General features: G+C 35.7%; 1 protein-coding gene across 4 annotated transcripts in view; it reads left to right on the forward strand.

Moving 5' to 3' along the window:
- The window catches only part of DDX60 (DExD/H-box helicase 60), a 47549-nt gene that overhangs the window by 11849 nt on the left and 21602 nt on the right, over window positions 1-14098 (forward strand). For all 4 annotated transcript variants that reach the window (XR_005265403.2, XM_038178341.2, XM_038178340.2 and 1 more), the window contains exons 11-20: window positions 442-544; window positions 1314-1429; window positions 2948-3108; window positions 4211-4463; window positions 5345-5508; window positions 8191-8346; window positions 9302-9451; window positions 10449-10568; window positions 12950-13045; window positions 13723-13838. Coding sequence is in view for 3 of the 4 variants with exons in the window: in XM_038178341.2 (XP_038034269.1) it covers window positions 442-544; window positions 1314-1429; window positions 2948-3108; window positions 4211-4463; window positions 5345-5508; window positions 8191-8346; window positions 9302-9451; window positions 10449-10568; window positions 12950-13045; window positions 13723-13838 (1435 nt within the window). In the remaining variant the exon portion in view is untranslated. The remainder of the gene's footprint in view (window positions 1-441; window positions 545-1313; window positions 1430-2947; window positions 3109-4210; window positions 4464-5344; window positions 5509-8190; window positions 8347-9301; window positions 9452-10448; window positions 10569-12949; window positions 13046-13722; window positions 13839-14098) is intronic.

The following is a 14098-nucleotide window of genomic DNA, read 5'->3' on the forward strand; positions in this document are numbered from 1 at the left end:
TACTTAATTATATGGTGTTTTTCAGCTAGTATCAAGAGATGTCAGGCAGGCAAAGTGGGCTCTAGTGGACTTCTTTGTTACTACATAGGCTATTAAGGCACCTTCTAGCACAGTATTGCTACTGCTTACTTCTGTAAGTAGTGCAGGAAATATGTGCCTGTGAGATGGAGTAGGTTGTAGCATTCATAGAAGTAGTATAGGTGTCTAAAATAGATTGTAAGATTACCTACTCAGAAGCAAAAATATCTGCTTTGTTCCTCTTCTTCCAGTGCTTGAGAAGAAAAAGGAAGAGAGGAACTGGTGAACTGCTGCTTCTTTTTTGCATATTTTACATTAAAAATGAATTTCCAGTAAAAAACTTGACAGAATTTCAAGTATAAGATATGAAATCATACATATTTTTAATCAACCTTATTTTTTTTTTTTTTAAATGCTGTACAGTGTATGAAGACAAAATTCCTGCTATAGGACTATTCCCAGTGAAATCTGATCTTGTTAAAGAGTATGCTGGAGATATTTTGAAAGACCTACCTGTTTTAGATGAGTATGTACTATGAGTTTTATTAAGATATTATAAGACTATGGGTTTGTTTACTACTGCCCTGGTGTTTACACCCATATTATGCTCAATTTGTGTGAGTTTAGAAATGCTTTTGCTGTGACTAGGGAAGGTTTCACATTTATGTGTACTGATAAAATACTCTGTAAATATTATCAGAAAATTCTGAAAAGGAATGCGTAAGAGTCAGTATCTTATTTTCTCATTCAATTATTTGTTTGTATTAGTCTTCAGTGATTCTTATTCTATATTCTGAAACAGTTATTCTGAATGCACAATTTGTAATTGAAAGGCCTCATCTTAAATTGCAAAGCTCAGGTTGATTTCAGGAAAAGGAAAATACTGAGTAACAGTACTGAATAAAAGTTGAGAGTAGATTATTATTTTTTTTTTTACATTTGCCGTGCTTGTGAAGGTGGGTTGTGTGCTGGACAATGATTACTTTTAGCCACTTTGGGAAAACGAAGACTCATCTTTTAAAGGATATTTCTGTGAGTTATGTAGTCACATTGCATTCTATGATTGAACTATATGAAAGTGGGAAAATGCATTTTTAATTTATTATTTTTTTTCTGAAAAGCTGAGGCTATCTTGACAAACTATATTTGGAGTAAAATTAATCCCTACATTGGTTGTCTGCCAATGTAAAGTGTTTTGATAAATATTCAGGTTTTCTTATATGTTTTAAATGTTTTATTAGAGACAACAGATAACCTTTTTAATTGTTGCTCTGTTTAATGTTTGTATCTTTCAGCAATGATCCTGCAGTTTCTTCACTTACTAAATACAAGGAATTTGATGAGCTTCGTCACTGGCATTCTGGCAGACCATTGACTGAGGAGTATGAACGTGTACACTGCAACGCTGATGGTAAGAAGAGCTAACAAAACCCACTTGTCTTTGTTGGCTAGAAAAATACTGTAAAGGTTAACGTTTTAGAGAAGGACTTCTCAGTTCAGAAAATATTTGCAACTGCGTAAACATTGCCAAAAAAGAGCTATTGCAATAGCTAAATTATACTTGCACATGCTGCAGAAATTCATCAGCTACATATTGTGTGTTATGCATTAACTTAATAGTTCTAACAAGTATAAGGGAGCATTTCTTGTCAGCTGTTCATGATGCTTTCTGTTGTGCTTGCAAAATGCTTCACAGATCTCTCTCTCTATATATAAAGTACATGTGCAATTTCATGTTTAAATCTATACTTTGAGTAATGCTTACTAAGCAAATTCGTATATGTGCAAAATCTACTCAGATGTGTGTCCAGCACATGCATAGCCAGTCAAATCTTTTGAGAACAAAAATTAAAGTAAAAAAAAAAAGTAAACAAAAGGTGTTTGTATTAATGTTACGCATCATAGTTTTGTGTTTGTTTCTCAGCTTTGAGGTACTAACAAAAACAAAACATGGACTTAATTTTGATCTTAGACTTGCATATTTACATGAAATGAATTATATGATACTTTGTGTACTAGCATGTATACATAGCTCTTTTTCTCAAAGATGTTTCCATTATCGTTGCATCACACAGTGGATTAAACTCTCTCCCAGGAGGTGGGAAGTCATGCATTACTATTGGTGCTTCCTTTCATTTAGGGTTTTCATTCAGTGAATAGAAAAATTGTTTTCTGAATGGGCATTTGCATCACTTGACCTATGAAAAGTGTTCCATCTGCTTATCTTTCTGACTGGACAATTTTTTGCATTATTTTTTGCACTGTGATTTCAACAGGAAATGTGGAGAGCAGTCACTCTGAGCATATCTGCACAAGAGTGGTAGCTAGAGCATCCTCCATAATGTTGGAGTTTATGTCCACTCCTACTGAAGAGAGAGCCCTCTCTATTCCATGTCTTGCACAAGTTCTCTTAACACTGGCCTGTATTATCTCAGTCTTTTTTGTGTAAAACAGAGAGAAATAGCTAAGCTTAAGTGCAGAAATATCCACGTGCTCGATACCTTCCATTTGGTCACATAAGTGTTCTTCCATATTATTTAAGTTCTGATGACAGAGTCTTGTATTCATGGGGAAGAGGTCTCTTTCTGATGATCTGAATTGACTTCTGCAGACACTTTCTTATTTTCATTGATTGTGTGAGAAGCCTAGGCACTTTTCTCAAGCAGTTGTAATTTCTTTCCAGGTGTCCTGTCTGTTAAGTTTTCCAATACTATTTTTTTGTGCCTAAAGTCTGAATTTGAGTCTGACATATCTCTCAGATAGTTCAAAGGACTGTTGAATTTCAATGAGTCTCAGTAGAAAGTATCTTTTGAAATGTGATTTTGGCCTTTAAGTTAAATTTATCCTTTATCCAGGTATATTTTTTTGGGGGGGTGGGGGTGAGGGGATTCTGTCAATGTGTTTTTGAATCAATTGTGTTTATTTGCAGCAAAATCCAAAGATCCATATGAAAGAAAACAAATTCAAAAGTTACAGACTTTTTATCGTTTTTATGGAAGCACATTGCAAGAGGGCACTTCAAAGTTTGTTGTATGCCAAAAGAATGCACCAGGGAGTGCTAATAATCCCGTCAAAAAGAAAAAAATGCAAGTGAGTATATGCAAGTTGCTCTTTCCAAGTCTACTTTTTACTATCCAGAAAAACATTTCTACTATATGAATCACACATATTAAATATTATAGTTTGAATGCGCTAGTAGTTTTAGTTGAAGAAAAAAACATTATCTTTGTAGTTCAAATTTAATTTACTATTTGGGAAAGAAAAACAAAGGTTTTTCTATTTGGAAATATTGATGAATGATTATGTTTTAACTGACAAGGAATTTTTTTTAAAAAAAGATAAACAATAATATCAGATCTGTAAAGGCTGCTGAGATTTGGTTCATGGCCCATAATAGTGTGTGAGGTGAAGGAAACTGTAGTTCAATTTAATTTTACGTTTAAGAAACTACTGACAAATAAGGTAAAATCCACTATTTGGTTATTTATTTCCCTGCATTATTTGGAAATATTCTCCATGAAAGATCTTGGAAATATTGCTATTAATTCTATATGAACATTTTCAGACATCACTTGATATGTTACATATACTTGTGTACTAATGAACAGTACTCAGCAATAATAATGTGAGTAACATTTCATAATAAACTATACTATCTTTATACTGTTATGCATTATAGATTATGGCCTGTTGAATAGCCTATAAAAGTCCTAAATATGGAATATAATATAATATATTCCATAATATGGAATACAATATATTCCATAATATATTCCTAAAATATGGAATCTTCTTAATTCAAGTAAGATTGAACCCTTAATTTTATTTAATTTATGTAATAACACCTCAATGGTATTTTAATTATTGTTACCTATGGATGAAATAAAAGCTTTAAATTTAACTTCAACTGCTGTTTAATTTTTTCCACATCTGTGCATTTTTATACCACTTGTGAAGAAGCTTTTGACTTTTAAAATACAGATTAGATAAGCTTTTGTGAAGTAAATACTGGGATTCATAGATTGTCTCCTTCAGAGTGAAGTGCTATTTTAAAAAATCCTACTTAAGATACAATGTACCACACAGAATTGAAAACTATAATGTATCTTGAGTTTATGGATTAGTTTTTTTCAGATGATGCTTGGCAAAAAATGATGGTTGTTTCTGAATATTTTTTCTACATTTTATGTAGAAAAGTAAAGCAGAAATAATTGCAGAGGAAAACAACAAGCGACTAAAAATTAAAGAAGAAATGAAAGAACAGGAGCAATGGAAAACCTTGCAGATATCAACTGAAAAGGAAATAAAAGCAAATCTAACTGTTGGAATAAACAAATTGGAGAAGTTTCTCAAGAATCTTAAAAGTAAATCTGTGAAGTTCAGCGTAGAATTGTCAGGACTGTCTGCCTGTTTAGAAGTATGGAAGGAACACTGCAAAAAACAAGGTATGATAACCAAATGCATGTTCAGTATTTGACTTGCACTTCCTTTAACCAAGAAAGTGAGTGACTTTAGACATTCTCTACAGGAGTAAAGACATGTTAAAATGCTTCTGTTTTGGGAGTACTAATGGTGCTTTTAAGTGTTAACAGACTGGTCCTCATTTGCAATTTCAGGATTTTCTGAGTGAGACAAAGAATCTGCTAAAATTAGATCATAAATATTTTCCTGTTTCACCTTGTAAACATTGTAAACATTGTATGCATAGGTAATTTGTTTTACTTTATACATATTTAATGATCATGCATCATGAACAGTAAAATATATCTATACAGAGGTGAATTGTTTGATTAGCTGAGTTGATTCACAGTCAGAATAATGCTGACTTGCACAGAAATTTATACCACCATGGTTAGATGTCTCCAGTTTCACCAGAATTAACTTATTCAATCTATGTTTTTAGTCAGAAGGATCCAAACAACTCTGTTGGAAACATGCTGGGGAGACCTGTACATGTTAGTGTGAAGTATGTAGCTAATAAGATTGAGTAACAAATATGTGAGTCAGGAAAATGAAATGGGGGAGCTCAGTTATTGTATAGATGTGAGAAGTATGACTTTCTTTTATTGTTGAGCTTGCAGAGGCAGATAGAATTGTTTTGGTGCCTGGTCTTCATTGTTGCACCTTGTAAAGCTCACAGAAGTGTGGGTTGTATTCTGGTCGCCTTTGATTAAAATGCACTTTTAAATTTCCATAAATGTTGTTGGATGGGTAAGGTCTATTTAAAAAATACCTAATATAAAAATGCTTCCAGTAATAGAATTGGATCTCAAGTAACTATTGAGTTCGCTTTTTGTTTTTTTTTGTTTTTTTTTTTTTTTGAAAGATACTAAATCTAAAGATTTAAGCAAAGCTGTTCAACTCATGAGGAGAATTCATATCCTCCTTGAAAAATATCAAGACCTCTTGGAGAAATCACATCTACAAAAACTGACCCAATGTCTACGACTTCTTGGATTTGAGAATTTGGCATGTTCACTGTCTGGCCAGGTAACTTTATAGACTGTGATGATTCTATTGTAACTGGATCTCTAATTGATATAAACATAAGTATGTAACAGTGTGTAGAAAATCTATATTGAGCTTACTGTAATTATATTGTGCCTTAAGTTTAGCTGTCTATTCATGCTTCAGAAATTAATGAGTAATCTTCCTTAGTTCCATGGATATATTTCTTTGCTTGATGTGAAAGAGAGTTAACGCATTAGGCCACTTCCCCTTTATTAAGTGGAACTATATATGGCTGTGAAGTACAACCTGTGAAACATGTTAAGAGATGTCTACATCTCTAAGAGGTACCTGTTGTTCCACTCATCACATCAGCTGAACTCTGCATGTCAAAAAAAAGCATTAATGCTTATTTTATGAAAATATTTATATTTTTTATTATTTTATGAAAAATAATCAATTCAAAATGTTCATTAACAGGCCTAAACATGCTACTGTATAGAGGAAATCTTTGATACTGATGAGCTAGATGAAAATTATATTGTTTGTTTTTATGGTATTACTCTACCCTGTTACTGAGCTATGATGATCGCCTCTGAGGGAAACTGACACTGAATTGCTTGTCTTCACTAACACAGCTGAGACTGCCAGATAGCTACTCTGAATTTGGCTCTGAAGTCATATTTCTAAAGACCGGACTTGTGCTTTTCTGCTTGCAACCTTCCCCCTGGCTGATTTAAAAGCAGTTCTGTAGATGTGATGTTACCGGGGAGAGGGAATGCTAAAGTGGTTGTCAGGTGGAAGAAGGGGGGATATAACTAACAGTCTGCAGAATATGAAGTCAGTAACAAAATGAAAGGATTACAGTGAACCATAAAACCAGTGTGATTTCTGTATCTCATTTTTTCATGTGCAACAGTGTTAGGAATTTTTTGGAAGCTCAGTTCTGGAAATCTTTTTTTTGTCCTTCTTTGAGGATTGGGACTAAGAGATGAGGGAGGAAGAGATTTGTAAGACTCTTCCCTTTGGGAGTGGAAAGTATTTGTCTGCTTTTCTGTGTAAATTTGACTGATGTATGGAGATAGTAACTCTGTAGCCAAAAGCAAACTGTTAAGGGTGTTTGGTGCCCTGAATAAACCAAAATCTGAAAAAACTGAAGAGTTGAGGTTGGAAAGGACCTCTGGAGGTCGTCTGGTCCAGCTCCCTGCTCGAGAACCTAGAGGAGATTGCCCAGGACTATGTCCGGACAGCTTTGTATGTCCTCAAGGAGGGTATCTCCAGAATTATCTGGGCAACTTGTTCCAGTGCTCAGTTGCCTGCTGTGGTAGTTCACACCGATGGCCAAGTAAACTTCACTATACTTCTTTCTGTTCCCCCCCTCAAAAGAAGGGAGGGGGAGAAAATACGATGGGGGGGGGGGGGGGAAGTTCACAGGTTGAGATAAGAATAATTTAATTAAAGGAAAGAGGAAAAACAAGCAAAGGCTGCACAGAAACAGAGGAAAAAAAATCCCATCAGCAAGGAATGTTCAGCCATGTCCTGGGAAGTAGGGTCTAGGTAAGAGTAGCAGCTGTTTGGGATGATGGACATCTTCATAACAAGAGCCCCTCCTCTCGTTTCTCACCTTTTGTTGCTGCACAGGACACCACATGGTATGGGACATCCCTTTGGTCAGTTTGGGTCAGCTGCCCTGGGGATAACCCCTCCCCACCTCTTGCCCAGCCTGCTGGCTTTGGGTGTTTTGGAGGCACTCTTGGTGCTGTGCCAGCCCCTCTCAGCAATAGCCAAAAACTTGGTGCGGTATCAGGGCTGTTCTAGCTACAGTTCTAGCACTTCTAGCACTATATGTGCTGTTACAGGAAAGCTAACTCCATTCCAGCCAGACCCACTACACCTGCACAGTACAGAAGTGTCTGCTTCCTGTTGTTTAGACAGGACCTCTTGTGTTCCAGTTTGTGTCCAGGGTCAGGACAAGAGGCAATGGGCACCACTAAAAAGAGCCTGGCTCCATCCTCTTTGCATGCTTCCTTCAGGTATTTGTACATGTTAATGAGATCCCCCAGAAGCCCAGGCTGAACGCAGCCCTGAGTGACCCGATCAGTTTGCACCTACTTTTAGCAGGGAGCTGGATTAACTGACAGTCGGATATCCAACCTAAATTATAATGTGATTTTCTGACATTCTGGTATATGTTGTAACATGGAAGGCTTTGCTAAACAACTTTCAAGATCAAATGGTGTAACCAAACATGTACACAAACATTGAAATTTGTTATGTCTTAGGGTATACAGGTGCTGCGTAAAAATATAATACTTTGCAAAAATTGGGATCACAATCTTCATATTGAGTTTCTTTTCACAACTTTGATTCATTGCATAAAGTGTCAGGATAGGTCCAAGAAAAGAAAAATATAGGATGAGAAGGCACTAGCAGGTGATAGCTCAGAGAAGCCAAGTTCTGCCTTCTCGTCAGTTTCGTAAGCTCTGCTGACAACAAAACCATCAACAATGAGGGTTACTGGAGACATATTGTTTATAGGCTATAGTAGTCTCCTTTGAACAGATACAAGCTTATACAAAGCTATATAAGAGAAAATGTATTTAAAAATCACCTGCACTTTCATATATTTTTTAAAGCTTTCAGAGTTCCAGAGCAGAAGATGTGCCATTTTCTGAATCTCTTGCTAGTTTGCAAACCAACTTGAAATGTATTGTGACCTTATAGGTTAGAGAAAAAAGTGATGGTGAGAATACAAGTAGATATGCTATTGAGGTGGGACCAGTTCGCTTCCAGCTACAATACATGGACTATTACTTGCTCAGAGAAGAGAGAAATGATCCAGATCCCCGAGTGGAAAATTTCATACCAGACACATGGCAGGTAATGAAACACAAACCATTTGTATGTAAAGATACTGGAAATGACTTTTTTTTCTTTGTTTTAGAATACATGTGATTCTACTTCTTGCTAAAAATAGTGTTTCACTAAAGTGAACAAATTCAGAAGATCATTTTGGATGGTATTCCATGTTCTTTCTAACATGACAGCTTTTCTACTGAGAGCTTGGTCCAAGGAATTCAACATAAGAAATGTCAAATCCATGGGATTTCACTGTTCATCATAATATTTGATGGTGATAACCTAAAGAGTGAAGCATACTATGAATTGATAATAAATTTTCTGTTTAAAGCACAGTAGGTCTAACTCAGGTCTGTCTGTTATTGGACTGGGGAGACCAGTTGAATTTTCTATTTTGTGTGACCACATCTGCAAAACAGATACTTGCTTGAGAAGCACGTTTGAACTCAGCATATATGCTAATATAGAAAGATAGTGTTCATGCTATTTATTTCTCACTTCTTCTATCATTCCCCCCCCGCTCCTTCTACAGACCTATTTAAAGTGAGAGGAAGCATGGAGGAAGACAGTAATAGGAAGAAAACAAATTTATTAGTGTATGCTAAGAGCAGAAGGGAAAACTGGACAGTATTGCTATAACAATTCAAGAAAAATGACTGTATTGTATAAAACAGTGAAGTTCTTGTATCTAAATTGTACACTGCTGAGTTAACTGGTTTTTATTTTGAAAATGTCCAGTTTCAGACTGTAAGTATTCTGGTATCAAAATCTCAGGTCAAATAATTGAAACAAACAAGTGTAAAGTTGTAGTTCCATTTTTTCCCACTAACAGTTTGAGAAAAGAATACAGTCTTAAAATTCTAGATTAACCATGACTTCCAAGAGTCTAAAATGAGCAAAAATAGAGACATTTTCACAGGAAGAGCCGGTTCACTTTATGAGAACTTCTTAACAAGAGGTTTTGCTCTTCCCTTAGCGAGAACTTCTTGATGCTGTTGATAACAATGAGTCTGCAGTGATAGTTGCTCCTACTTCATCGGGAAAAACATACGCATCATATTATTGCATGGAGAAAGTTCTGAAAACGAGTGATGATGGAGTAGTTGTGTATGTTGCTCCTACAAAGGTAAGGCTACATCCTACTACATATTCTGACTGTCTGTCTATGATATTTTTCAACATGATTGTGAAAACATTTGGGGTAACTTATTGTACGGATTTAGTTGATGTATGTCTTTTTTTTTATTAGAAACGTGTATTTAAGCATGCTTACAAAAGATCTGCAAAATAATTAAGTTCATGTACAATTTTTTGACTGTTTATATAGCTATTTTAAGGTCAGAAACATTAATACATAGAAAAGTGCTAGAAGTAGTGTTAGGTAAATGGTGACAGTGCCAAAAGCCTACAGACTTGGTGAAAGTAATGTTAAAACAGAACAAGAAACATATTTTCCAATTGAGTTCACCATTAGATGCTTCAAGAGAACTTGTGAAACTCTAAATATCTTTGGGATATTTTTTAATGAGTGTTTTATCCTTCTTTTTAGTTAGAAATGGACTTAAGAGCTAAACCAATGTTTTGATTTCTTCCAAAACTTGTTTTAAGTAATATGAAATTTGAATATGGAATTACATGTGCTATTATTTAGTAATTTCTTTGGATTCTTTTCTATAAGTTTTTTTTTTTTTTTTTTTTTTTTTTTTTTTTTTTTTGATATGGCATAAAAAACGGGCATCAAATTCATACTTTCATTTGAATATCAGAGTCTGGGTGCACAAATATATTTTATACCTGCAGGCCTCGGGAATCTGATGTTATTAAAGTGTTTGTAGATATAGCAGAATACTATAAAATAATTAAAATACAGAGTTAATACTATATAACCCACTTCACAGGAGACTAGATTTCTTTGAAAACATTTGAGTATAATTGAACATCAGGTACCATTTCTGTTCAAAGTTAACATTGATGATCCAGATTTAATAAAAGTGTGGCAATAGTATATTGCAGTCTAGTACATTAAAATCAGTGCCAAAATTGAATACATTTGTATGCCTCAGAACATTGTATGCCTTTAGACATCCACTGTGTAGTTTTGTTAATGATCTGCTTTACTTAAGGCCCTTGTAAACCAAGTGGTGGGAACTGTATACAGTCGGTTCACCAAGACGCTTCCAGATGGATTGGTGGTGTGCGGAGTCTTCACACGAGATTATCGTAATGATGTCATGAATTCTCAGGTATATTTTTTGAATGTTTTAACACTTAAAAGTTATGACTTCTGTACTTCATCTGGCCTCTGAAAATGTTAATTTTTATTATAACAATTGTGTCATTACTGAATAGAAAGTTGAGTTAAAATCTATGTACTGCTTACCAGAAAAATTTTCAGTCTGTGGCATACAACCTTAACTATTCATCTTTTGATTACTTGCTCTGGTTAGGAGAAGAAACATTTAATTCCTTTGGTCATAAGCATACAGCAGATGTAAATACAGATAAATGAAAGAGGTGCTCCTTTTTTTTTATAAACATTGATGACATCGACTGATTGTAAAGTAGTACTGTGATGGATTTTCTTGTTGATCTTTAAAGATCTGTTTTCACTAACCACCAGGGTTCAAAATCACTTGAGCTCTTGATGTGTCTTAGTTATGTCCTAAAGTTCAAACTGAAATGTAGGTAAATCTTGGAAATAAATTAGGTTGACCATCTCAGAGTTGGAAAATAGTGTGATTTCAGACAATCAGATGATAGTGTAAAATCCTGATATAGATAGAAGTAAGCTTTATATATATATATATATATATATCTGTAAGCCATTAATCTTTTATAAGCTTTGTTGGTAAAAGATAAACTGCAAATGAACCTTTGTTAATCCCTCAGCATTGTTGTCCATGCTGTTTCCTTTCATGCGTTGCTTCTCTGGCCAGCATTCTTTCGTTCTTAAGTAGTATCACTTAAAAAATAATAAAATAAGTACAACTTGCTTACTGATTTTAAGAATATTCTAGACAATCTTGCCTGTTAATACCTCTACTGAAAATCATGAACTCATACAGGTGGGTAGAGTTTGGCTGCTTGCAGCCACTCTTGTTCATTGTGACTGTAACTTTCGTTGCAAGGTGAATCAACCTAGGTTATTCATAGAATCATAAAATGATTAAGATTGGAAGTAGTGACCTCTGGAGATCATTGTGTCTAACCCTCCTTCTCAAGCAGGACTGCCTAAAGCTAGTTCTCCAGGATCATGTCCAGGTGGTTTTTGAATATTGGCAAGGATGAAGACTCTACCAGCTCTCTGGGCAACCCGTTCCAGTGCTCAGTCACACTCACAGCGAAAAAAGTGTCTTTATGTTCAGACAGAGCCTCCAGTGTTTTAATTTTTGTCCATTGCCTCTTGTCTTGTCACTAGACACCACTGAAAAGAGATCTGTATTTTTTATATCCTCTCTTCATATTTATATACATTGAGATCTTCCCTGAGCCTTCTCTTTAGGCTAGACAGTCCCAGCTCTCTCAGCCTTTCCTCACAGGAGATGCTCCAGTCTGTTAATCATCTTAGTGTCTCTCTGTTGGACTCCCTTGAGTATATGCATGATTTTCCTGTACTGGGGAGCCCAGAACTGGACCCATCAGTCCACGTGTGGCCTCAGATGCAAAGAATCACCTCCTGTGCCCTGCTGGTAATACTTTGCTTAATGCAGCCCATACTGTTCACCTGCTTTGCTGGAAGGGCATGAGGCTGACTCGTGTTCAACTTGGCATCCACCAGGACTCCTAAGTCACTTCCTACAAAGCTGCTTTCCATTTGGGTGGCCATCAGCAAGTGCTGGTGCCTGGGGTTGTTCCTTCCCGGGTGCAGGGCTTTGCACCTCCCCTTGTTTAACTTCATGGGATTCCTGCCAGCGCATTCCTCTAGCCTGTTGAGATCCTTCTGGATGGCAGCATCACCCTCTGGTTTATCAGCCACTCCTCACAGTTTTGAGTCATCTGCAAACTTGCTGAGGGTATACTCCATCCATCATCTGGATCATTAACTAAGATGTTAAACAGGACTGGACCCAATGCTGTTCCCTGGGGTACACTGGTAGCTACTGGCTTCCAACTACACTTGGTACTACTGATTTCTCTGGGACTGGTTATTTAGCCAATCTGCTCATCTGGCCTACACTTCAACAGCTTGTCTATGAGCATCTTATGGGAGACAGCATCAAAAACCTTATTGAACACTAGGCAGACAATATTCACTGCTCCCTCCTCATCTAACAGCCGGTCATTTCATCACAGAAGTTTATCAGGGTGGTCAAGCATGACTTCCTCTTGGTCAATCCATGCTAAAAACTCCTGATGACTTCCTTGTCCTTCATGTACCTGGAAATGGTTTCCAGGATTAGTTGCTCCATCACTGTCCCAGGGATCAAAGCAAAGATTACCAGTCTGTTAGCTCAGGCTGTGTCCTTCTTCTTACCCTTCTTGAAGGTAGAAGTGAGAAATTAATTTTTGCTCATCTTGAAATCAAATACATGTTTTAAATGCTTTTTCAATATAGAATCTATTCTGTTATGTTTGATCAGCCAATTTATTTGAAAATAATGCTTTACAAACTTTTTTTTCTTAGATATTAGTGACTGTGCCTCAATGTTTAGAAATCTTGATGCTGTCTCCTCGTTGCCAGAAATGGGTCAAACGGATACAATATGTTATATTTGATGAGGTAGGCATCTTTCAGTAATAATCAATTTAATAAGTTTATGGGGGAAAAAAGGCAGAGGAAAACTATCAATAATTATTTTTTTCACTACATGCGTTATTGCTTTGTTATATTGTTATTACTTCAGACTTGCTTGCTTTTTCATGTTAGCTAATAGTCTTAATATGTTCCAGTGCAAGAACTTAAAACTCTGATAGTCCTGGAGAAGACATACAGTTCAGTTGAGCTACCAGGAATTTCTCTTATTTCTTTCAAGCCAGTCAACTGGAAAACTAAAGGTCACCACTGTAGTCTTAGTGGTTAAAAATGAAGCCTGGAGGTATTCTGGGTTTGAATTGTAGACATATCCCTTCAGGAGATATTTGTCAGTCTTTTGAGGGCAAAAACAGTGTTTAATATTGCTAAATTTAATATTTGTACTGGATTCTTTCTTGTATATCAACTTAATTGTTAATGGATGTCAGTGAATATCTAAGGTACAAACAATGAATGTAGTATTGAAGTTAGTATAGTCTAATTCACTATCCAGTGAATTTGCAATGTAAGAATTATTCAGTACTGATCTTCTAACCTTTTTGATTTTAGCAAAACATAAAACAGCTCCTGTTTTGTGTGTACTTTGATAAGGTAGGTTTATTACCTTTCTTTTTTTTTTTTTATCCTCTTTCCCAAACATATAGGTCCATTGTCTTGGTGGCGAAATTGGAGCAGAGGTTTGGGAGCATCTTCTGGTAACAATTCGGTGTCCGTTTTTGGCTCTCTCTGCTACTATCAGTAACCCAGAACACCTAACTGAGTACGCTTGGAATTTTTCTCATTCAAAAGAGCATATTTAAATTGGATATGAACTATTGATACAAACCGATGGGTATGAACAATTACGATTGACAGGCAACAGATTTGGAATTATACTGTTTTATGTATTATATACATATAATTGACACCAAACAATTCTGTAACTTTTAGCTCTCTGTAATGAGAACAGGCATTCATTCCTATTCTTTCAGACCCTCTGAGAGAGCTGGGCAGAGGTGTTTTTTTTTTTTTTTTTTTTTT

This window comes from Anas platyrhynchos, chromosome 4, assembly GCF_047663525.1.
Source record: "Anas platyrhynchos isolate ZD024472 breed Pekin duck chromosome 4, IASCAAS_PekinDuck_T2T, whole genome shotgun sequence".
Classification (NCBI taxonomy): Eukaryota; Metazoa; Chordata; class Aves; order Anseriformes; family Anatidae; genus Anas; species Anas platyrhynchos.